At 41.5% G+C, this 25,195-nt stretch overlaps 1 protein-coding gene across 1 annotated transcript in view; it reads right to left on the bottom strand.

The window, feature by feature from the left end:
* LOC121953052 (low-density lipoprotein receptor-related protein 1-like) overlaps positions 1 to 25,195 on the bottom strand; it is a 125,843-nt gene that overhangs the window by 37,362 nt on the left and 63,286 nt on the right. Inside the window, exons 11-33 of the mRNA XM_042499984.1 lie at positions 23,917 to 24,153; positions 22,514 to 22,694; positions 20,495 to 20,717; positions 19,717 to 19,906; positions 19,460 to 19,585; positions 18,008 to 18,148; positions 17,382 to 17,507; positions 17,168 to 17,284; positions 16,106 to 16,186; positions 14,918 to 15,085; positions 12,585 to 12,767; positions 11,501 to 11,698; positions 11,098 to 11,343; positions 9,603 to 9,800; positions 7,621 to 7,825; positions 7,317 to 7,481; positions 6,949 to 7,193; positions 5,989 to 6,120; positions 4,857 to 5,084; positions 3,309 to 3,483; positions 1,216 to 1,310; positions 987 to 1,136; positions 191 to 331 (exon numbers count right to left, since the gene is read on the bottom strand). Of these exons, the coding sequence (XP_042355918.1) occupies positions 191 to 331; positions 987 to 1,136; positions 1,216 to 1,310; positions 3,309 to 3,483; positions 4,857 to 5,084; positions 5,989 to 6,120; positions 6,949 to 7,193; positions 7,317 to 7,481; positions 7,621 to 7,825; positions 9,603 to 9,800; positions 11,098 to 11,343; positions 11,501 to 11,698; positions 12,585 to 12,767; positions 14,918 to 15,085; positions 16,106 to 16,186; positions 17,168 to 17,284; positions 17,382 to 17,507; positions 18,008 to 18,148; positions 19,460 to 19,585; positions 19,717 to 19,906; positions 20,495 to 20,717; positions 22,514 to 22,694; positions 23,917 to 24,153 (3,951 nt within the window). The remainder of the gene's footprint in view (positions 1 to 190; positions 332 to 986; positions 1,137 to 1,215; positions 1,311 to 3,308; positions 3,484 to 4,856; positions 5,085 to 5,988; positions 6,121 to 6,948; positions 7,194 to 7,316; positions 7,482 to 7,620; positions 7,826 to 9,602; positions 9,801 to 11,097; positions 11,344 to 11,500; positions 11,699 to 12,584; positions 12,768 to 14,917; positions 15,086 to 16,105; positions 16,187 to 17,167; positions 17,285 to 17,381; positions 17,508 to 18,007; positions 18,149 to 19,459; positions 19,586 to 19,716; positions 19,907 to 20,494; positions 20,718 to 22,513; positions 22,695 to 23,916; positions 24,154 to 25,195) is intronic.

The following is a 25,195-nucleotide window of genomic DNA, read 5'->3' on the forward strand; positions in this document are numbered from 1 at the left end:
ACAGAGGCATAAACAGATGTGCTTTGGCATAGATAAACAGGCTACATGCAGGAAGCAAAACAGGCCTTCAATGGGACAAGGACAGACTTGACTTCCTTTAATTTTAATTTTTATTTTTTGCTAACTAATTTAACCAAAGAAATGTTGCACAGGTACAGAAAAAGTTGCCATGTGGCTGCTAGCCCTGCACCTTTCTGCACAGTTTCATTGTAGATTTTCATGTGCATCATGGGGGACGTGCTGTTCCTCAGGACTTTCCAGTTGCCGCCGTCCTTCTTGTCACAGGTTCCTATCTGGTCAGTTCCTTGGTCAGCCCACCACAACTTGTCTCCTACAGGATACAAGACAACAGGATGCTCAGCACTCTCAGACCAAATACTGGAAACCCAAAGCAATTTGGTCAAGTTATCATATGTCACGGCTGAGTTCACACTGCATACATTGCAGGGGCAGCTGCAATGATTGATCAATTAACTGTCGAATTAATCCCCAAGTAATTATCATAGGGGGAATTGTTGCATCAAACTAGACATTACAGAACAAATCATTAAATGGAAACAATATAAACAACACAGTAAAATCATTAAATATAAAATAGGACGTTGGCTTTATAAAATGCCGTGCAAATTAGACTGCAAGTAAAATTTAAAGGCCATACTACTTTAACCTGGGTACTCAGACACATATTCACTTGCATACTCACATACTCATATTCAGTTAGTCAATTTGAGTCATTTTGGGGGGAAAAAAGTCAAAATTTTCTGATTCCAGCTTCTTAAATGTGAATATTTTCTGGTTTCTTGACTCCTCTATGAAAGCTAAATGAATATGTTTGGGCTGTGGACAAACAAAGACATTTGGGGAAGTCATTGTGGGACTGATCAACATTTTTCACCCTTTTCTGACAATGTATAGATAAAACTTAATTGAGAAAATAATTAACAGAAAATTAATGTGGCTAAAATTAACACTTTCTGGAAACTTACCCATGATGGCCAGAGCAGTAGCCTTGGTCAGCTTGCCCTTCACCCCCTCGAGCACCTCCAGTCCAGAGCCGTCCAGTTTACAGCGGCTTATGGTGCTGTTTCCTGAGCTGATCCAGTACAGCTGCTCAGTGTCAAAGTCAATGGACAGACCTGGAAAACAAAAGAGAGCGCTGATGTGTAACGACATGCCCTGTCACTAGGGTGCGCCGTCTTTCATGCGGTCACTCACCAACAGGGCCCTTCTGGCCGGTGAAGAGGACACTGCGGTTGCTGCCGTCTGTGTTGGCGATACTGATGTTGTCCCCATCTGTCCAGTAGAGTTTCCTGAGAGAGGCAGGCAGGGAGAGAGCTGCGATTTATTTTCACCACATCATTCATCTTGACTAAACTTAGCCAACAGGCCCAATAACACTCACAAGCCTCGCAGTGCAAACCTCACCGCTCAGTGTGCTGCAATATCACATCAGCTTCCTCATTGACAAAAAGGTTCAATGAATGATTTGAAGGAATCAATCTGACGTCCTGAACTTCCTGTCACACTGAAGCCAGTTCACCTCACATGTCTTCTCTCATAGTCACTCCAGCACACATTCCGATGATTTCATAACCTTAGATATCCCATAGGTGCACACTGATCTTGGCAGGACTGGATTCGATTGAAACTGAACTGCAAACAACTCTCCTGCTACAATCTTTCACTTGAAGATTTTAAAGCTTTTTCATGTGATGTTTGTTAAGACTCTTCTAATAGTTTTTATGATTAGTTTTTGTTGATTGATTGTTGGGTAGCTGCCTTTAGATTTGCTTCAAGGTTCCTACAACTTAATGCAAGTGATATTTAAGACTGTTTAAGACTGAGTGAATGCCCCTTGAAATTAAAATTTATGACTGATTTTAGCACAAAAAAAGGTTTACCTACATAAATGACTTTGTACCAGGAACAATTTTGCTCAAATGTTTATTGTAACACAAAACAGGATTTTTTTGGCTCCAGTAAAAAGGCTAGATGATCTGCTTAAAATGTAAAAAAAATAAATAAATAAATAAATAACCTTTCTTGGCATGTTATTTTATTATGCTTATTTGTTGTTTTGTTTTGGGTTTTTTTTGTTTTTTTTAATGCAATATATGGATTTAAATTTAAGCTGTCCTCATCCCTTCACCTCCTTGCTCCTCAAACTGATCAGAATCCTCATAGAACGCCCACACACACTCTGACTGTGTGTCCCTGTGTTTACACTGTGTGTAATCTATGTTTAAAGGGTATCTATTCTCTGCCCCCATCACCCACTTCCTGTGAAATCCCACCACATCCACCGCACCCTTCATTTGTTTGTTAACTTTAAATGAAGTTTCTGCAGCATTTAAACGCCCCCAATGTCATGTTTTTGTACACACATGTGAGATTGTCCCTCCCTGAATCCTTTTGCCCCCACCCACTCCTGGACGAATTCTGGGCAGTGTGTTTGTGTGCCAGGAAGAGGAGACAGCCCCAGCATATGGATCCAGCATCTGCTTCTCATTTCCCCCCCATGCCAACAATGCTCAGATCGGAAACATTCCTCCACTTAAGTAGGCTGAGTCTTTGAAAGAGGGGAAGGAGTACACACAAAAAAATACAAGGAGGCAGAGACATTTCTTAAGAAAATATCCTCTCTTCATCCACCTCAAATACTTAAAAGCACACATATTCCTGCAGGACACAACTGAGTATATAAATACAGATGGTCTGTCTCTGCTCTGGAAGGAGAAAGGGGTTGAGGCCAGGTTCTCTTTGGGGAGCTGAGGGGGGGATGAAGTTTCAAGGGGTAAGACGGGAGGGAAAAATGGACTTTTACTAAACAAGGCAGGAAGGGACAGGATGTAACATAAACACTAGAGCAGAAATAGGCGACAGAAAGCGACAGAGACACTGGCGGTAAATAATTCATAGATAGTCTATCTGAGCACAGAGAAGCTATCTTTCAAAAATAGAAGTGGAGCACGATGGAGAAAGAGAGCGACGGAGGAGAAAGATGACACGAGGGAAGAAAAATTGGAACCACTTCCTGAGCGAAGAAACAGTCAGAGGTCAGCCACCAACTACTCCGCCTGTCATCGCCGACTGCAAACAGAGGGGAGCCTGACAGCCAGACAATGAGTGTTTATGATGGTGTGTGTGCTCTTTTGTGTGTATGTGTTGTAGGTTAAAGGTGCAATCAGGAGGGTGTCTGAGAACAAATTCTGAAAGCATTATTTTCATAGCTTTAGTGTGGGTGTGTGTGTGTGTGTGTGTGTGTGTGTGTGTGTGTGTGTGTGTGTGTGTGTGTGTAGATGACCAACCCCAGTATTGGATGTAGCACTAGACAGTGTGGTTTGTCCAGGCCCTGGATGACAGCATTTTTGAAGGAGCCGTCCAGTCTGGCAACATTGATCTGTTTCTTATTGGCATCATAACTGGTCCAGAACAGGTTCCTGGACACCCAGTCCACTGCCAGGCCGTGAGCGTTGGGCAGATCTGTAGAAAAACAAACAACATGCGCGCAGAGCCATTAGTCAGCCATTAATTAAACTTCTCAGACACAGCAGACTTCTCCCCTCTAACCTACAGCTTCATTTTGTCAACTGAATTGATTACTGAAGGTGAGCCCTATGTTCCCTCAGCTCCATGATTTTTTTTCCCTTAAGTCCATGTTTTCTCAGCATTAGCACACGCCTTTCTATAATTGGGTAGAAGTGATGTGCGGGTTGACCCACAGGTTCAGGTGAGCTTGTAAGGGAATATCTGCTTTCGGGTGGGGCAGGTCATAAAATGACAAAGCAACATTCTGAGTTAGTTGTTATCATTTACAGCAACATTATGCAATAATCCAGTTTACACCTCCTTCTTGCATCTCCTGTCTCTCTTCCTCACACCACAAGCAACTCTCTCATCAGCTGCTGCGCTCTGGTTTTCTGATTTGGCTTTTGATAAGGAAAATCTGTTAAGGGCTGATATATTTATATCTCCATTGTCATAATGCCCGGTAAAAGTATTTCCCTCTGCAACTATGTAGGCCTAACACCATGTCCTTGCAGCAAGCAACGGTCTCTCTGTCCACACTGACTCTGTTAAATAGGCCAATGTACCCATTTAAACAAACTACTGTACTGATCAGCTGTGCACTCATGTAAACAAACCACAAAGGTTATCAGCTGTGCGCTCCAGATCACAGGCTTAAGATGTAACCACTTAAAATATAAGTGAGTGCTTGCTGTCTTTTTTTCATTTTTTACTGTTTAAAACAGAAAACACATGTTTTGAACTGTGATATTTACTGGAAATGACAGAAAATATAGCAAACACCAAGCAGGTTATTACCAGGATCTTTTGGCTAAGGTTTGGGTCATTGATTGATGCACATGTATACAGGTTGGCTCTCATAGCAGGTCTGGTTGGGTTGGGTTTTAAAAAAAACAGACCTGTACATCACTACTGCATAGGGAAATGATTCATTTCACTATCAAAATTTAATCCATTCAGTTTGATGAAAATTAAAAAGTCTAAATTCATCAGGGCTTCTTTTGGAAAAAAAACAAGTTTTTATTTTAAATAGCCCTGCATTGTTTTAAGTTGCTTTTATTCTATTATTATTGTTTTTTTCCTCTCACTTTCTTTTATCGGATTCATATTCTGTAGTCACCTCAAAACAAGAGGAGATTGGTTATTGCAAACTGCAATGATTTGTTTACCTGGAGCAAGAAATCCAATCTTCAAAAGCATATGTAGATAATATTCAAGTGAAAGACATGTAAACCAATCTGCCTCTTTAAAAAAAATCTATAAAAACAAAACAAATCAAAAAAAGCCTCGAGTCTGGTGTGTATTCTATTGTGTTGACTCCTCCGTACCAGCAGAGACCACAGTCTCAACTCCAGTGCCATTGATGAAAGCTCTCTTGATGGTCTGGGTTCGGACGTCTGACCAGTAGATACGGTGCTCCAGAGCATCATAGTCCACCACAGTCACGTTGTCGATGTCAGGCACAGTGAAGGAGATGATGTAGTTGTAGTAGGGGTTGTCTATATCCACTCCCCTGATCTCAATCTGGCGAGCATACAGCAGGAACTGACGAGACTCTGCAGGGTGGGGACACATGTTGACACGCAACCTTTAGTAATAACCCAAACCTTCAGCATTCAATGGGTGTAATCAGGAGTTAAATGCAGCTTCAAGTTAAAAGTCAAATGCATGAGTGAACGCTAATGCTAGAGCTGTAGAGAATAAGTATTTGCAGGATGGGTGCATCTGCGCATTATTCCTGCCACTTGAACAAACAGTTAATCCAATTGCATCTTTGACTCAAATGATTGTGTCTGGCAGGCTAACTCAATAGCACAGCCATGACAGGGAGAGTGAATTCAATCAGTGTCGAGACGTTACAATTGCATTGGTCTCAACAGTCCTATCATCATTTAACTGTGAGAAGCTTCAATGATAGACAGGAGGAGACGGAAAGAGAGAGGGGAGAGTAATGACGGTGTCAGGCTGTATCGGCCAGGCCAGACTAGGTGGTGGATGAGGAGGGTTGTGGCTGATGCCTGCATCAGACAGAATAGGGCTCTCCATCCCATTACCCCTGAAGATAATAGAAAGTGCTGCCCTGAATACTAAACTCACACAGTGAATAAACAGGCCCGCTCTCACTTTTCATGGGCAGACACTCCAGTGCGCTCCAAAGCTGTCACAGCAATAGCAACTCAAAGTGGAAAAAGTCTAGATTATTTAATCCTCTCTCTCTCTCTCTCTCTCTCTCTCTCTCTCTCTCACTCTCACACACACACACACACACACACACACACACACACACACACACACACGAAAAATAAAAATTTTGCAAGGACAGGGATTACACTGTGGCATTCAACAACAATTTTGCCAAGACAAGCAGATGGGAAAATTGTCTGCTTGCTGAAAGGGGAATCAAAGACTTACTGTTTTCTACAGTAAAAGCATTTATGTGCGTGTAGTGTTCATGCTTACCGTAGCAAGTGCGCTTGTCGGCGCCCAGCTTCATGAGGTGAGGGCAGGCACACGAGAACGTCTGATTGTAGTTGATGAGACAAAGATGGGAGCAGGGCTCCTTGCCATCTTTAGCCGCACATGGGTTTGGAGCTAGAGAAGAAGTGAGCATTGAAAAGGTATTCAGAATGTATACTGAAAAATCTCATGAATCAGAATGCACATTATTGAGCTGCCACTTTACGTAATGAATATTACTAATTGTAAAGGAACAAACTAGCTGCTATTGAAAAGGTTTGCTGAGCCTTAAGGGAATAATTTACACCCAAAATGATAATTTGTGTATTCTCACACTCACCCCAAGTTACCTTGAATTTTTAATCAATATTATATTAATATATTATATTATCAATATATTATTCTCGCATGCTTCCATGGTGAACAAAGAATCCAAAAATGGAGAAAATTCCTAATGTACTGAAGTTGAAGGGGTCTGCGTTTAACAACAGCAAAACTACTGCATATCAAAACGGCAATGCATCTGTTCACAAACTCTCAAACAACTCGCACATGTCTAATTTATGAGGTCGTACGCTCAGCACTTCCTAAACATGCATTTTTTCTTAAACCTTATTGTTAAATCAAAATACTTCTGCCTAAACAGCATAGCATGCTACTCGTTTGTGTGTCTGACTGTTTATCAGTCAGTAAAGTCTTGGATTATAATACGCAAGGTAATTTGAGTTTGTAAATGGAGGTGTTGATAAAGTTTTGCTGTTTAAAATGTGGCTCCATATTCATCATTTTATACAGTTTTGGATTCTTCATTTACCATGGAGGCATGTGAGAATAAAGGTTTTTGTTTTCTTTTACAAATTCAGCGTACCACAAGGTGAGTAATGGATATACATATGATCATTTGGGAGTGAAGTATCACACTTCGATGGTATGTGTGAATGTTCATGTGTGTGTGTGTCACACCTTGCGGCTGTCTGGATGGATGGTAGACCTGAAGGTCAAAAGGTTGCGTGTTGGTTCTCTGGACCACAGTGACGTTGCTTCCTGTCCACTTGTTTGCCTTAGCCAGCGTGTTGGTCCTCCAGTCCGTCCAGTAAACCTCTCCACCGTACATAGTGACGGCGAAGGGATGTGACAGATACTCGTGTCCCCTCAGAACCTCGATCAGCCCAGAACCATCATACTTGGCTGAATAAATAGCATCCGACCTGCACATACAAAAGCACAATTTTTTAAAATTAATTTCTGGATATGACTGAAGGATCCTCTTTGTGTGTCAAATAAAGGTGTTTGTGTGACTGTGTTCATGTCTGTGCCCTGTCTTCTCTGACCTGGCATCAATCCAGAGAATGCGGCGCTCCAGATAATCAACTGTGAGTCCATTTGGCCAGCCGCCATTGCCAGTTTCCTTATGGATGGTTTTCCTGCCTTCTCCACTCATGGATGCTGCCTCAATCCTGGGCAAGCTGGCATCCCAGTCTGTCCAGAAGAGGATCCTGCGAGGTCATGCCACAAAGTGGACATGCAGTTATTAAAACATTAGGTACAACTGGTTCATTTACCAACTACTAAAACATTTACACTTAGTTGTAAATGTGCTTTGTTTGATGTCAGCGGGAGGTACGGTAAGCCTACCCATCCCGGGGATCCAGGGCGATAGCTCGAGGGTGCTCCACCTCCCCAGCCAGCAGTGTCGTCCTCATGGTGCCGTCCAACTTGGCCACCTCTATCTGATCCAGATTGCTTTCCACCCAGTAAATGTTTCCTGCGATCCAGTCCACTGCCAAACCCTCAGGGGTTGCCAGCCCATACTGGATTACCACATCGAAGCTTGTTAAAGCTACAAAGGACAAAGAAAAAGGACAGGATAAAATGGTCAAAATCTTGCACAGTATGTCTGTTAAAACATATCACCTGACTTATAGATAATATGTCATCACACAATTTCTCTCTCTAATGTGGACTATAATGCAAATTTAAACTTCAATTTCAACAAATGTCATGACCTTTGTTCTATCTATCTAACTTTCAAACACAATGGAAGAGGAGGTATGAGCAGGATGTTGTTGTATCACCAGTCTTTGTTTAAAACTGCTGCCGAAATTTCATCTAATCATATTCCATCTTACCACTCAATAAAATAAACATTCCTCCGGGGCGCTTAAGTTTCTTAATGAACTCACACAGTATTTCAATATACGGATAAATGCTTTGAACGCTGGGATTTGCTGATGGCAACATTTCAGATTGCACTGTAACCCGAAGCACTGATCCGCTTCGCTTCAGTATTTACAAATTATGTAAATGTAATCAAGCTATTTGGATTCAGCGCCAACATTGCATCACAAACTATAATTCCTTTAATCAAAAATGTTAGATGCTATGTTCGGGAGAAAACACGCCAGTATGATGAATAGAAAACATAAGTAAATACAGTGGTGGCTCAGCAGCTGGGGGTGTGATAGTACAATTATAGAGTTGGCCTTAAAGAAAAAAGCTAAATATGTGGTGTCTTGCAGGGCTGAAGAGATACATTTTCCGGCCTCTTTCTTTCCCTTTCATTTTCCACTGGGTCCCTAATCAGAGGGACATGTCTAATTATTGGAGACGAGTCATTATCCTGTCTGGAGCAATGAAAACACACACACTCACTGTATGTAGCCTGTTGGCTGAGTAAACGTGGCACACAACAACCACATGCACAGACAAAAACAGAAATGAGGCAAGACTTGTGAATTTGTACACATGATTTTCTCATTATTACTGCTGCAGTGATGATAGGCCATTGTTTGCCACGCACACTGGTCATGGATGACTGGTCTTGCCTTTATGAAATCACATTGGATTTTCTGCTCACAAGAAGCCACAGTAACAGCAGCCAGCAGTGCAGCTTTGCATGCTGAAATCTTACAGGTTTTTACTGGATATTGTTGCCTGCTAAGCAGTGTAACAAGCATATTAGTCACATCTTAGATATCACTGAAACGTCAATAAGTACAAATGGTTAACCTCAACAGTACTGCAACATATTTCCCCAGTGTGCAATACCATATTTAGGGATTAAAATGCTATGACTTATAAAAGTCTCTTGAACACAGTAAATCTCAATACAGTACCTTGTTCTTGACACAGCTGAAAATATTCAATAGTCCTAACGTCTATCTTAACTTTATCCAATGGTGCTTGTTTAATCAAATGTGATGAAAATTCTACATCATCGATTCAAATACATCATACAGTATTGGCTGGTTAGGTATGGCACCACACAGGGTCAACCACACACACGTGTTATTGCTATTGCTATTGGTTGAGGGTGCAAGTTTACCAAAGTTGCATTGTAATGTTTTGCCACCAGAAGCAAATGTTTTATTTGCCCTTTCCTTGCAGTAAATAGAAGTGAACCAGAGCCAAATATTTGCCAATGGTAATCTGACCCTCGATTAGGTTGGGCGAGTGTTTATGTCAATTACGTCACCACTGCAAGATTTGGATGCTTTGGCTTTATTTTTGTATGGTGGGAGGAAGTAGAGATGCATCATTCATCTGTACAAATATGATATATATGATTTAATCCTGAGAAGTCTTGTAAGCATACTCACTGTGTCAAAAACGCTCACCTCCATTCTCAGAAAGCTTCCCACGATAGATTTTGTCCTCCACCACATCTGTCCAATAGAGGGCGCTCTGGCTGAGATGGAAGTCCAGAGCGATGGTGTTCCTCAGGCCGGGCACCAACACGCTGAACTCCCCTTTATTCAGATCGATGCGGCGGATCTCGTGGCGGTTTGAGAAAATGATAAAGGGTTTGAAAGGATCTGTGGAGATGAAATGAGAAGATCAGAGGCCATTTTTTAAAGAAATACCGAACAGATGGTAAAGGGTTAAGAAACGCATTGCTTGGTCACTGTCTGACTGTTATTCAAAATACTGCAAAGCAGCTTTACTCCACAGCGTGGAAAACATCACAGCCCTGTTCCACTGCGGTGTGCCACTTGGCCAATGACAGAGGGGCCGTGTTGAAAGTGGCTCTAATCCTGGGTAATTAAAACGCAGTGTAAATAAGACAGGAGTTATCTGTACCTAACAGGCAGGCAGATGAATGACAGGGTGCTGGGGGCTAGTCTCTCAGGCCTGGCAGTGAAGAGCACAATCATAAATTCATGTTTCCTCATCAGCTAGTTGCTGCAAGGGGAGAACTATATTTTTTATGTGGATAATAAAATTCAAAGCTGATTTACTGTGACTGAGCCGTTCCGTTTTTTTTCTTCAGGTCTTGCCCTCGCTCTGATTTGAACAAAAAGCATATCTGCTCTCCACTTCATCTTTTAATATTTCAGATTCTTTCTTTTCATAAAATAATAATGACAGCAGCAAACCAGTACTCTTGTCTTTTTATTATTTCTTCACATACTTGTGTGAACAGCATTTAACCCTTCGAAACCAATTAGTTTTCTTGTGTTGCATTCAGATGCCTTTCACAAGTACAGTATGTAAGCCTTTGAAACCTGAGCAATTTGGTTTGGTTTCTTAAAAAATATGGAAAAAAGGCAATGAGCAACTTGATATGAAATGTCAATGTTTTTTTTCTTCCTTTTTTGTGTTTATTTTATTTAATTTTTTTGATTTTGTTTGGTTTTTTTTCTAATTTCAGGTCATTTTCTTTGACTTTTTTTTTACTAATTTCTTGAAAATTTTTGAGTCATTTCCTCTTAAGTTGCCTCTTGCCTTCTTACCGAGATTTAGAAAGAAAAAAATAAACCAAGCTAATTTCCTGTGGTTTCAAAGGGTTAAACGCTTCCTTTTCTCTGTCTCCACTGCTCTGTCTATTGTCCAAAGGAGAATTACATTTTGGCATAGTGTGTCTTCTCCAACCACACAGTTTCCTGCTTGGGCGGCCTCTCCTCTGCTTGATCCCAAACCCACACCACACTTCCTGATCCTGCAGTCTTGAACCCCGACAAAGCCCAGAGCCCAGCCACTTCTCAGCCTCCCTCCCTTACTGTACAGCTACCATAAATCAAACATTGAAATTCCTCACTGATGTCTCCTGCCTTCGCCTGATGCTCCACCCACACCGTCTCCCCCTCTTGCACTGCCTCCTCGGTCCCTTACCCATGCTCTTGCAGTTCTCCATGTCAGGCTCCAGCTCCCAGCCCTCGTAACAGGAACACTTCACACTGAACTTGTCCTGCTCGCAGCGCTGACTGCACTTAAGGTGTTTGGCACAGAAGCTCTGGATTTGACAGGTCTTGTTGTCGAGCCCCAACTCCATGCCCAGTGGGCAGGAACAGATGACCCCCTCACCAGGGGCCACTGTGCAGTTATGGCTGCAGTCGCCATTGTCCAGTGAACACAGATCTAGAGAAAAAGAGAAAGTCAGATAAGCACTGACACAATGGATAGCTTCACAGAGCTGTTATTAAACCTCTGATGACATGATTTATGATGCGGAGTTTTACTCGCTGTTACGGCGTTCCCTGTACTGAAACACAGCCCGGGCTCTGTTGTCTCTTACCGCAGAGTTTCTCATCAGAGCCATCTGGGCAGTCATCAGTGCCATCACAAAGTTTCTCTGCAGGCAGGCAGATGGTGGAGTCGTTGGCACACACATGGTGAGACAGCTTACACACCAGCGCCTCGCAGTTGTCCTCATCGGAGTTGTCCTCACAGTCGCTGTCACCGTCGCACACCCAGGCTTTGCTGATACAGCGTGCTGCAGACAGAAGACAGGGTTACTTTAAAAGTAGATATACCACCACGCCCTGTTGCACTTACAGTTCACATCCATGTCTATGAAGAGATGGATGCGTCATACACATTTTCCGCACGGCAGCACAGATTTATATCATCACAATTTCAAGGTGGGAACCCAAGGTTCTTGAGTTATGGCCCAAAATGTGTTTTATGAGGTCACTGTGACCTTGACCTTTGACCATCAGATTCTTATCAGTTCATTCTCGAATCAAAGTGGATGTTTGGGCCAAATTTGAGGAAATTCCCTCAAAGCCATCTTGAGATCACCAAAATGAGATGGACACAAGGTAACAGTGTCCTTTGACCACAATTTATCATGAGCTCATCGTGGTGTCCAAGTGCATGTTTGTGTCAAATTTGAAAAAAATCCTTCAAGGTGTTCTTAAGATCTTTTTTTTATTTTTACAAGAATGAGACAAATGCAAGGTCAGCATAACCTTGATCTTTGACCATCGCCAAATCTAATTCAGTTCTTATCAGTTCCACTTAAATATTTGTGCCAAACTTTAAGGAATTCACAAAAGGTGTTATTGAGATATCATGGTCACAAGAATGGGCCGGATAAGGTCAAAGTGACCTTGATCTTTTGACCTATACCCACCGAAATCTAATCATTTCATCACTGAGTCAAAGTGGATATTTGTGTCAGATTTGAAGAAATTTTCCTCAAAGCATTCTTGAGATAATGCGTTCACAAGAATGTGGCAGTAGGACGTCCGTACGTACAGATGGAAGGACGGACAACCTGAAAACATAATGCCTCTCATCTCGGCCACTGCTGGTGTGAAGGCATAAAATAATTATCTAAACTGACTTCACATTAATTTTAAGTATGCTCTCCTCACCAGAGTCTCTGCAGCCAAACTTGACAGCCGGGTCACACATGTGTGTGACACCTTCACAGTTCTTCTCGTCGCTCAGGTCCATGCAGTCAGTGTCTCCGTCGCAGCGCCAGCGCAGGGGGATGCACAGGCCATCCATACGACACTGAAACTCATCTGTGTGACAGCCTCCAGGGGGACGAGTGGCTGCAGAGAGAAAGATGTCAGAAGACTCTAAAATGACATCGTCTTCGATCCCTGCGTGCATTAATCAAATCAGGACACACGGCCTCGAGCAGAGACAATGTGCAGCATCAGAAGACTGTGAGGATAAAAACTAATGAGCTGTCTGTTAGGAATCTGGATGGCAACAAGTCTTAGCAACAGGGGAGAGACGGAACAGAATAAAGTATGCATTCAGACGGAGGGTCATTGTTTGAGTCATAAACACCAGCTGCCAATGAATCGGTTTTGTTATTGTTTCGATGTTGCTCTGAACAGCACGAGCATAATAACAAATAGCTGATTATGAGTCGGCATATCTTAACAGTTATTATATCACTTGCTAAATGACTAGTGAGAATTATTAGGTGGTATACACTGGACTGGTTCCCAGTGTGACTAATAGGGACCAGGGACCTATTACATCTACTGACTAAAATGTAAATACTAGCTATGCTTTTAGTGCCTAGTGCACTTCAGGGATAAATGACAGAGATGTAGCTGTCCACCCATGATAATGACAACCACCAGTCACAGCTGTCTTCCATAAATACTGTTTAAAAGAACTTTTTGTGAATAGTGGCTTTAATAACATCAGCTTTGGCTTTTTATATGGACTAATTATGTAAAGTTCTTCTTGTTGATTTGGGGCTATGTTTTCTTGAATCAAGATGCAGATTACTCTTTACATCAGACGCAGGTTGTTCAGGCATTTTCATGTCCAGATGTGCACAGTAAGCCCAATGTGCACCTGGACACACAGGCTGGAATCAGGAGAAATCCATTATCATACATTTTTAGTGTTACAAGCTGGTATCAACTGCATTCAGTCCCATCAGCTGCAGCAGCTCATATTTATGACTGTGGAATCTTTCCACAAATAAATGCAACTAATATTGGTTTGACGCAGCATTAAAACATAACAGTGTGTTTCATGCACATTTATGTTATTTCAGGTGTTATGATTACAGGGTATAATCATCCTACTGCAGGGTCAACAAGAACACCAATCAACAAGAACACCAATGCAAAAAATTGTACTTTTTGAGAGCAGGTGTGGGCTGAGAACCGACTGCAGACAGACATATTACTATCCATACCAAGCGGCAACCTCAAGACTGAAAAATGAAGCCAACATGAAAGTGCCAAAAACTGTAGTTCCTCTAATGGCCACTTGAGACTGACTCCAAAAGCTCGTCAATCCCCACAGACACTTCACAGCAGAAATAAGCATGTTTACAGCCTGGCACAAAAACTGATTTCCTCAAACTGATTTTCAGCTACGCATGATTAAGGGTGTGGATGTTGTCGCTACATTCTACGAGTCAGATCCACCCCTCGCTCCTGCACAGCTCCGTCCTTTCATCCATGGCCAAAAGTCCAAACTTGAGGCTTCAAAATGGGAGTCCATAAACCAGTTAGTACCAGTTAGGGCAGTTAGTAAATGGTTTTGTACATAAGATGTCTTCTGACATTAAAGGTGTTTTTTGACTGGAAGAACCTTTTCATAGTTCCCCTTTTTCCCCTTTATATCTGCACCACAAGAACTAGGAATGATCAAAGTTCTAAAAACTCTGTTTTGAGAGACTTTTTTAGACCGTTTTTTTTTAGAGTAGGTACTCTCCCAGCACAAGAGGAACCTTGAGTGTAAGTTTACAGTGATTGTATGAACACATGAGCCAATGCAGCACTAACAAAAGCCATTTTTAAAAACCTGTTAGCTCTTAACAGTTTCCAAACAACACAAAAAAAGTGCATACAATGACAACAAATCTAAGAAATCATAAATATACTAGCAGTGAAGTCCAGGCTTTACTGAGCACGAATTGTTTGTCAGTCGGCTTAAATCATTCAAGGGTTTCTATTGGCACTGGACATGGAAACAGAAAAAAATTCTTGAGGGTGTGTAGTTCTCAGGGGAGCTCCCCAGAACAGTTTGGTCCGAAAACACCTCTTGATATAAGAAAAGATGAAAAAAATTACCAGAAATGCCCACTGTAGTTTTGGTATGAAGCTGCTTGCCATTTTTGAAAGTATTCTCATAAATCCTAATTTCCATTTTCTTTCATAAAACAATCTGCTGCACTAACGTCATTCCTCGCTGTACAACCTGAAGGCCAGGTTAAGACACTGACCCTGATTGGTGCAGTTTGCGTGCGTTTCATCGCTGTAGTCCCCGCAGTCATTATCTCCGTCACATGTCCAGTAATCTGGGATGCAGCGGCCGCTGTTACACTTAAACTGAGCACTGGAGCAGGAGTGACTGCAGCCTGCCTCGTCACTGTTGTCCCCGCAGTCGTTATCTGAAAAACAAACACAGTCAAACAACACCCACTCTCTCACATTAGGAGGAGCCCACTGCCTCAAAGGGAAAAACATATAAATGTAAATATGTAGAGCGCTATTGCTTTTTTCTTCAATTAACACAGTGACAGTGAAAACAATTAAATACAAATGAAACAGAATATGACACATGGAGAGTAAATAATGACAGAAACTGCATAGATCAGACCATGCACCATGAGGAAATGTACCGTGCACTGATACATTGAGCTTGGCAGCAGAGCGTCATAAGCACTTTTATACCCATACAGACGTAAAAGGGTGACCTAATGTATAACTTTTAGTGCTTTTTATAGCCATTAATTTCATGGTAATCAAGAAACCAGAATCTATTCTGTGATTTAACTACTTTTTATCATTTGAACTGACATTCTATTAAGTCTGTACCAAATTGAATTGGTTTCATTAATCTGACTGCTAACACAACAACTACACTTTGAGCTTCCCCTGTATTTGGTTGACTAAATAATGCATTACAATACATCAAATCTAATCTAGCGTCAAACCTGTGTGCAGACAACTACAGTAACTGAAAGGCAGCAGTATTGGCCTCGGCTTGTGGCCATGTTCAATTAGCAGAAAAGCAGCCCTAACTGTTTCTTAGCCAGTTTGGTTACTCATAAAACAAAGCTGGCATCATGGCTTTAGTGGTGCATGTTGATCTATGCACTAACCGGTCAGGTTTGGACAATTCAACTCATCAGAGCCGTCCCCACAATCCTTTTCTGAAAGACAGAACCAATGGAAGACAGCACAGTGGGCGAACGGCACAACATGGAAACAACAAAACCAACACAGAACAACAAAAGACAGGAGAGGAAGGCAACAACACACAAACGTACAAAGTGACAAAAAGAAGAGTGTGTGCCAATATAAGGGTGGTGGCAAAACATGCACGGCAAACTTGTGACAAAGGAGAGCAAGGGGTTGCCGATGTAAATGGGCACAGAAGAGAAGAGGAGGAAGGAATGGACACTAACCATTATCACATCGCCAGTTTATGTTGATGCAGCGTCCATTGTTGCAGGTAAACTGGGTGAGGGGGAAACATGTGGGGTAGGCTGTGGACAAAACTAGAGTTTAGACACTTAATGTTAAAGGAAAACACCCATAATGACTGTTTGTATATCAGTTACTCACCCCATATTACACTGAATTTGTCACAAAAAAACTGAGGCAGTGGTAAACATACAACTCCCATGTTCAGCAAGGTAAAATAACTTAAATTGTAGGGGTCAGCCAATATTAGTTTTTAGTAGTCAGTAGACCGATAACGGATATTTGGAAGCGATATGCATTTACTATGAAAATGAAATCTTTCTGTCAGTATTTACTATTTGAAATATAACCAACTCCAACACAAAACTTTATTAAAATGCCTATGACAAATGTTTAATCAAAACTTAAATGTTCGACATTATATACAGCAAGTTCCCAGCAATTTCTTTTAATATCAAGTCAAATGAAAACTGAAACAAAAAATGAATAAATAAAATAGCTCCCTGGGCTTTATAAAGTAAAGGTTTCTTGCATGCTGATACTTTCTTTGAACTTTTTAGTTAATTAATTTTATTGGCGTTCATTAAAATGAAATACCGACACAGTTAATCCGTAAAATGCCAAATAACAGTCCCCATAATCAGCCAGGCAAATAATCTATCAACCACTGCAATGGAGTCTGGCTTCAAAGAAAGCAATGGTAAGTTTCACTTTCTGTTCAGTTGTAAATGATAAGGTTTTGGCAAAAATGCAATTGTTTAAGAAGTACTGAGCATACAACTGGATAATTAATACTTGGATTATACTGCAGTTGTGTGTTTTGATATAGTTTAGCTGTTTTTAAACATGGACCCTTTCGGATTCTTGGTTCACCATGGCATGCAAGAAAAACAAAGTTTTCCTCACAAATTAATTGTAACGCTTGGGGAGTAACTGATATACAAATGGTCATTTGGAGGGTGGTGAAGTCATTCATTAAAACAACCTTCAAGCAGCTAGAAACCAGCCTACAGCTTTAGACCAAACCACCAAAGTTGACCAACCACAGGAAGCAGGCTCATCCGAGCGATCACCACAGTCATCATCCAGGTCGCAGGTCCAGGAAATAGGGATACATCGCCCACTGGCACATGAGTACTGATTGGGCGGGCAGGTGCGAGCTAAAAGACAACACAGTGGAGCTCATGTCACATGTAAATGACAAAAAAAAAAAACCCCAATCGTATTATGGTACAGTGGTTATGTTTTATTGCAGACCTGAGCAAGTGGTGTTTGATTCGTCCTCATCGTTCCCGCAGTCATTATCCCCATCACACAGCCAGCGCAGAGGGATGCAACGGTTGTTCTTGCACTTAAATCTGTCTGTGGGGCAGGTGTGCTGGTCTGGAGAGCAGAAAGGATACATTGAAGGGCAAAAAGGAAACAGGGAAAAACGAGAAGCCATGTAGGGAGAGGTGCACGGGGAATGGAAACGTGAAAAAGTGGAGAGATGGGAGGCGCAAATGAGCAACGGCAAATATTCAAGCTGCTTTGGACGGGCTTTTGTTTTGTCTGGGATGGGAATATGTCTGCACCCCAACCACAGACAGACAGACGGACGGACAAGCAGACAGAGAGCTTTACCAGATCCACAGACATTGCTACATTCCTCCTTGCACAAACACAAACACACACACACACATATTATGATTGTGTACTCATATATACACAAAATTTGCATGTATAAACACACTAGATAAACTCACTAGACTCAAAGTCTGCTTTCTCATTTCATTCTGGCATCATCACACTGTCAAATTCAGACTGCAAGAGGCTGTTTCAAAACCATGTTAGATGAGGTTATGTGTGTGTGTGCGCGTGTGTGTGTGTGCGCAGTAACTCACGGCACAGCTCTGGGGCCTCGTCGCTGTTGTCCAAACAGTCATTGTCTCCATCACACTTCCAGCGCTCCTGGATGCAGCGGTTGTTCTTACAAGCAAACTCTCCAGGCTGGCACTGAGGAGGGGGTACGTAAGATGGGTTGGCTGTGGAAGGAGAAGGAGAGGAGGAATTAAAGGAATGTGAAAAACGGGGTCATCAAAGACATGAAAAGGTATATACAGTTTTGAATGACCAAAAATGGAGGGGATTTGTCGAAAAAAGGGCAAAGAAAAGCAGGAATCCATCAGTCAAAATCCACCTCACCCATAGTAGACTGGTGCTGACCTGACTGGTAATTGCATAAAAATCAAGACACAGTACAAGGGGTGGACAAAATAATAGTAACAGTTTTACAATAAAAAGTGCTGCAATAAATACGTTTTCAACCTTTTTACCAGCCACCACAATGTCACGATGACTGGTTTTCACCTCGCGAGTGTGTGTGTGTGTGTGTGTGTGTGTGTGTGTGTGTGTGTGTGTGTGTTAGTCATCATAGTGAAATGTGTTCCTGGGTACTCTTATCCTAACAGGAACTACCACAGCCATTTTTAATTCTTTAATTTCTTAAATTTGTGGACAGATTTTGTCAATGTGATAACATCACAACTGTGCAACACAGAGTAGAGAAAAAGAACCCCACCACACACACACACGCACACACACACACACACACACACACACACACACACACACACACACACACACACAGTTTCCGCCCCTGGCTCACAAAACTTTACAGGTGCAGTTGACATCACAATGACGGCAGAGTTCAAAGATGGGTGTGGTCCAAACATGTGCGCTGGAAGTAGGGAGGGAGCCACTGGCATCTTTACCAACCTGTCAAACATTCACTTAAAATCGTGGATTGCCGTATTTGCAGCTGGAGTGATCCCACCATAAGATGGTCTCTGGTAATCTTTGATTTTCATTGAGACTATGTCCGAGCTGTTGATTTTGTAGTGATTTTACATTGAGTTGTATTGTTTTTGTGTTTTATTCTTTCAATCGAAAGAAAATAAATTGCCAGCTATTTTTTATAGGAAAGATGCTGAACATTTCCTTTTTATGCTCTTTTCATGTGAGAATTTGAGAAGTTACACAGAGCACGTTTCACTATTTTCTAACATTTAAAGAACAAAACACCCCACCAATTAATCAAGAAAATAATGGGCAGATCAATCGATAATGAAAGTGATAATCAGTTGCAACCCTATGCATTACATTATGCAAGTGCTTCTGTTATTGTGGCCACCCACGTTACAAGCTGTTCCAACAAAACACAGCCACAGTCACACAGCTTGACTCATCTTGCCCGACATGCCAGAAATAAAACTTGTGTTTGTAATGGAGCAAAATGTAGTGCCATGAGAAATACCCTTCAGTCTAAAGTGCAAAGCATTCACATTTGGACTCACCTTTGCAGCTGGTGTTGTCAGCTGGGTCTAGTATTTGGTCCTCTGCACAGGCACACTGCCTGCCTTCGGGTGTAGCCAGACACAGACTGCTGCAGCCACCATTGTTGACACGACATGCATTCGAGCCTGTGGGTTAACAAACATGAAACATGACTGTGCACATTTTATGCCTCATGTACAGTCTTTGGACAATCATAATAACTGTACTGATATGGATGGATAGAGGAATAATGTATATGTGATGTGTTTCAGAGTACCTTGCTGCTGCTGAGCGTCGTACATGCGGATTTCAAAGATGGGCGGTCTCTCATTGCGCAGCAGAGTGGCAGTGCCAGTGGTGGTGTCCAACTTGTAAATGCTGCCACTACGATACTCATTCCAGAACAAAAAGTGTTTATAGTGGCACAGACCAAAGGCGTGGTTCAGTTCTTGACCTTCATACACCGTCTGGTGATGTGAGAAAAGCAACAAGATGGTAAAACAAACAGAGTACAGCATTCTGTGTTCAGAATTATGGCTCATGTTTGTATTAGTTCATGGTGGCAATAAAAAGTAATGTAATGAGTCTTCTTTGCTTTCGTTAATGTTTGCGTTAATTATGCTACAAATCTAAAAATAATGTGTGTCAAAGCAGTAGCGGTACCAAAAAAAGCAGATCATAAATCTATGTGGCCCTAAAATATCCCTTTCAGTAGTATGCAGAGTATGTGAGTCAATATTTAAATTCCATTCATTTTATGTCAACTATAACATTATAAATTTTAAAAGCTAAAAAAACACCACTAAACCAAAATATATCCAACATACAGGCCAGAGAAAACAAAATACCATCAATTTAGCCACTAGAGGTAACCAGTATTCTAAGAGCTCAAGCCCACAGACTATGGTCTGCATTGTGACGGACCACCCAGTCTTCCATTGCTATAAAGCGCTTTCCTTATTAGCTCGCTCACAGCTCGTCAAACCCTGTCAGAATAATCCCCTGCCTGCCTCTAGACCGCAGAAAAGTAATCCTGACGCCAAGCAAGTACTGACCTTGCGCAAGGTGCTGTTAAGGTAGACCATCTCAATGCGGTCATAGTAGGCGTCCACCCAGTAGAGGATGCCCTGTGGGATGTCCAGACTGAGGCCGTTGGGCCACAGCACCGTTTTGCTGGTCAGGAACACTTCTCTGTTGGAGCCATCCATCCAGGCGCGCTCAATTTTGCCCCGCTTGCTCTCCTTGGGGTCCTCCTCCCAGTCTGTCCAGTACATCCACCTGAGGAAGCAACAAGGGAACTGTAATGAGTACAAGCATTGATGGACTACTGAACAGGCCTAGCAGGTACAGAACCAGGGGTCCACAGTGTCAGGGGCCCCCTCAATTTAACATATTATAATCTGTAAGAGACTTAAAAAGATCACAAACACATGCAAAGCAACTAAAAAGAGACAAAAAATGACCCCACAAAGACATCCAAAAAGAACTACAAAGAGATACACAATGAGACAAAAAACAACCAAGAAAGACACTAATATATAGACACAAAAACTGACATAACATACATAAAATGACAACAAAATGATGCAAAGGTACTACCAGAAAGACACAAAACCACCAAACACCCCCCCACACACACACACACAAATATACCTAAAAAGACATAAAAAGACTAGAAAGAGACACAAAACAACTATTAGGAGAAACAAAATGCCCCAAAAGACAAATACACCCCTAAGAGATTAAAAAAAAAATAATCTTAAAGAGACACAAAAAAACCATAAGGACACAAAAAAAAACACTAAGAGAGAAAAATGCCAACAATTTGGTTCTGGGGGCCTTTTGCATGTCTGTACCCAGGGGCCCGCTGTCTTATAATCCACCCATGGGTACATAAGTATTGATAAAATGTGATGCCAAGACAGAAAAAAAGATTTGTTGGGGCATCTTGACGAATCTTTAGGCATTAACTGAGCCAATGACATTTTATCCCTCTGCCCCAAAGCGCGCAACACATCAGAGCTCATCAGAGCATCCAGGAAGGCAGCTCCACAGTGTTTCTCAGAGGATCTGCCCACAGGCAAACAAAAGTTTGTCACCATGTACTTTAGCACCTGTCAATTTCCTTCATGCTGTAAGCTCAGCCTTTTAGCACTGGCTGTCTACAAGATCGCACAAAACTAGACACAACCCCCCCTTTACTGGAATATGACTGACATTAGCATTAACATTTCATATTTCCTTCTCCATCTGTCTCCCTCTCTTCCTTTCCTTTCTGCAAATTCCTCCTCCTCCTCGCTCTTCTCTCTGAGCCTGATTGATTACAGGCATTAGTGGAGGCGAGTGCCTTTCCCCTGGGAAGTGTGTGGACACACATCACCCTGTCGCAAGCAATCCAAAACGTGTGTGTGTGTTTATGAGCGTATTCTTCTCAGGAGAGAGCGCAGGAGGTCATATCAATAAGACCCATGCGCACACAGCAAGATTAAGAGCTATTTGAAAGAGTGCGAGAGAGATATTAATAAGCTGAAGGAGGAAATCTGGCACGTCATGTGCAAAAACGCCCCATCTGTTTTAATAAATAGTATGCGATAGGTGTAATCAGAGGGGACGTTACATTTCAGGGTGGTCGACAACACAGATGTGATGAAATTGATAAAAGGTTCTTTGCTGGAAATTGTGGAGGGATGCAGATGAGACAGCGGGAAAAAAAATGTTGCAAGTGGTAAACAATAAAAAACAATAAACGGCTTATAAACGAGAGATGAGTGAAACTGAGACAGAAAGAGAGTGGACAGAAAAAAGGATGAGAGGTGAGTGAAGGAGCAGCTGCACTTATTTCACTTGACTCATCAGACAGCTGACCAAAAGAAATGACCACCCATCATCATTTTTCACCATATGTTGCATCATACTTCATTAAACAGCCACCTCCAAGTCGGCGTAATTTTAACTGCTGCCATAACGTCTACTGTGCTGCCGGTGCAACATCTGTGCAACTCTTTACCTTGTTCCAAAATCCCTTTTCTCTGGAAGAAAATAAAAACCTCCCTCCACTTCTTTGTCTCCCTTACCCATGCAGAGGATCCACTACAATGGCACGAGGATGAGTCATTTTTCCCTCAATGAGAGTTTTGCGTGTCTGCGAAGCCTTTTCTAGCCGAGCCACACTGATGGTTTTCTTAGGCCCGTCGTCTGTCCAGTACAAGTTGTCAGCCATCCAGTCCACAGCTATTCCCTCCACTGTGTGTATTCCTGAGACAAACACATACTGTTGGTGAGGAGCCTATTGCTACAGCAAACAGATACACCACTGACTACAGTCTTTTCAAGAGTGTTAAATCTAGATTTAAATGTTTTATACTTTTTTAGAGTTAAACCCCGATTATTGCCTTTTGATGCACTTGATTCACTAAGTATTTTTATTATTTATTTAAGAAAAGGGACAGTGCACACTGATGAACATTTGCATGTAAATATGCCAGATTGTAACCAAAGGCTATCTGTTGTCCCAAGTTACAGTAAGAATTTGCAGCACACACTGTATTACATAGCAAAATGATAAGACAAAAAGTGCGATGTGGTAAGACAAACCCAGGAATTGGGGAGACCCAAAGTTTAAAGTGCTTTAGGGGCCAAATGTTAAAGTGACGGGTGCTAAAGTGCTTGGGAAAAAGTGCTGGAGTGCTGGTATTATTGCATATAAGTCTGTGAGGTGCTGGGATGAGTTCACACTGCTCTGTTGCACAGAGTTTCAAAATTATTTCACATACCTAAATGTATTTATGTACGCACTATTGTAGGAGTTTGCATACTTAGATGTAAGCAGACACGCACTATCGTGTTTAGAGATAGTCATAAAAACAGATGTATTTTACCATGTAGAATTTTTAATGTATTCTATGTTCAATTTGTGGATAGCAGTCCACTTGTTTTCAATAGGATGACCTGGAAAAATAAAGGTTTAACAAATAAAGATGTTTGCGTTAACAAGATTTTGAGCTTGTGAAAAAATCTCAAAGCCTATGGTTGTTTTTTTCACACATGCATTTATGTTCCAAGTGCAAATTTTGTTCCCGCTTTTTACGGCCAAAAGCTGGACTAAAGTCCATACCTATAACTGGAATGTGAGTGCGTGTAAAACTTTAGTATCACCTAGGAAAGAAATTTAATTTACTCAGTTTAAACTGTTCCTTGCCTTCTGTTTAAGTGGCTATCTTAACACCTGGACCTGGGACAACTCTTGAAAATTAGCCTTCGAGTGACACTGGCATATTTACAACAATGTTTATTAATGTGCACTGTCCCTATAAAGAGAAAGGAAAGAAAAGAAAAGAAAAGAAAGAAAGAAACTTTTACAACAACATTTTTTTACACAGATTATAAATCTATTTCTGATCACTCTGAAAATCAATCATGTAATTCATCTACATACTGTAGCATCCTTTTTGTCTCTCATCAGCCGTCATTACCCTACCTTCCTTAACGATGGTATCCCTCTCTGTTCCATCAATCTTCTGTCGCCCGATGATGTAGCTGGTGGCATCAGCAAAGTAAATGAATTCGCTCTCTGAGTGAAAGTCCAGAGCTCTGGGGTTCATCAGATTCTCTATGGGGATCATGTACTCATCTGGCACCTTGGCATTCATATCCATGCCTCTGATGACCCCTGGGCGACCTTTACCATAGACGAGGAAGAGCTCGTGCTCTGGTTCTGCAGCAAAACAGGGAAAAAAAGCAAGAGTGTAGCTGGGACATGAATTCATGTGTACACAACACAACGGAGGCTGTTAACACTAATCTTCTTTCATCCTCTCACCAATATTCTGCTCTTTTATGATCTCTGGTGACAAAGAATCAAAAAATGAGATGCTGACTCATGACTGTTTTTTTTTTTAAATAATGTTTATTGATTAAACAAGTAAATAACAAGCAAGATCAGCAAAAGCCCTGAATGAAAATTAAGTGATTTTGAATTGAGAGGCAGAGAGACGAGGTGGTGGGGGGAGGGGGTTGCCTTTACTTAAATTAATCGTGTCATTTTCAAGGACACTCTATTCTCAGGAGGCAGATCAATATAATGCTATTATTGGTTGATTGAATATTAAAACACTTCTCAGAACAAGCTGAATCAGGCCGGCAGCTTTATGGAGAGGTCAGTGATGAGCTAGAGACTCAGACTAAGTTATGTATTGCTCAGCTACTTTGTTCATAGCTCTTTCCCAGTCTACAGCCCAGGGGAGAACCGCATCCCGGATTCAACCTTGGCTGCCCTTGGCTTTAGGTCTACAGAGCTGAATCACTGTGGCTCCCGAGTGTATACTTACTGTTGCGCTGGGAGCATGCTCACATCAGTTGTGCTGAATCTGAAGTATGCTACAGTGAATTGTTTCCCAACCTTTTTCGTCAGACGTACCTCCATAGCCATATATCATATCACATACCCTCACTGACACAACCAAACATGTCACTGATTTTAAACTGGACGTTATTTGATGTATAAAATTACACAAGATGTTACAATATTGTTTTTGTACAACTATACTGTCGATTTTAATGTCAGTTCAGCCAAGTTTAAATTTCTACTAACGTTACCACTACTTGTAGTGGCAAAAGCTATAATGTTTTTTATTTGTTAATCCATCAACTTTTTTTCATCACTTTTAGCTAATCATTTAACAATATATCTATTGGACAAATTATTTCAACCATCTCATCAAGACTTTTAGCTAGATTATCTATTTTAACAATTTAAC

This window comes from Plectropomus leopardus, chromosome 2 (genome assembly GCF_008729295.1).
Source record: "Plectropomus leopardus isolate mb chromosome 2, YSFRI_Pleo_2.0, whole genome shotgun sequence".
Taxonomy (NCBI): domain Eukaryota; kingdom Metazoa; phylum Chordata; class Actinopteri; order Perciformes; family Serranidae; genus Plectropomus; species Plectropomus leopardus.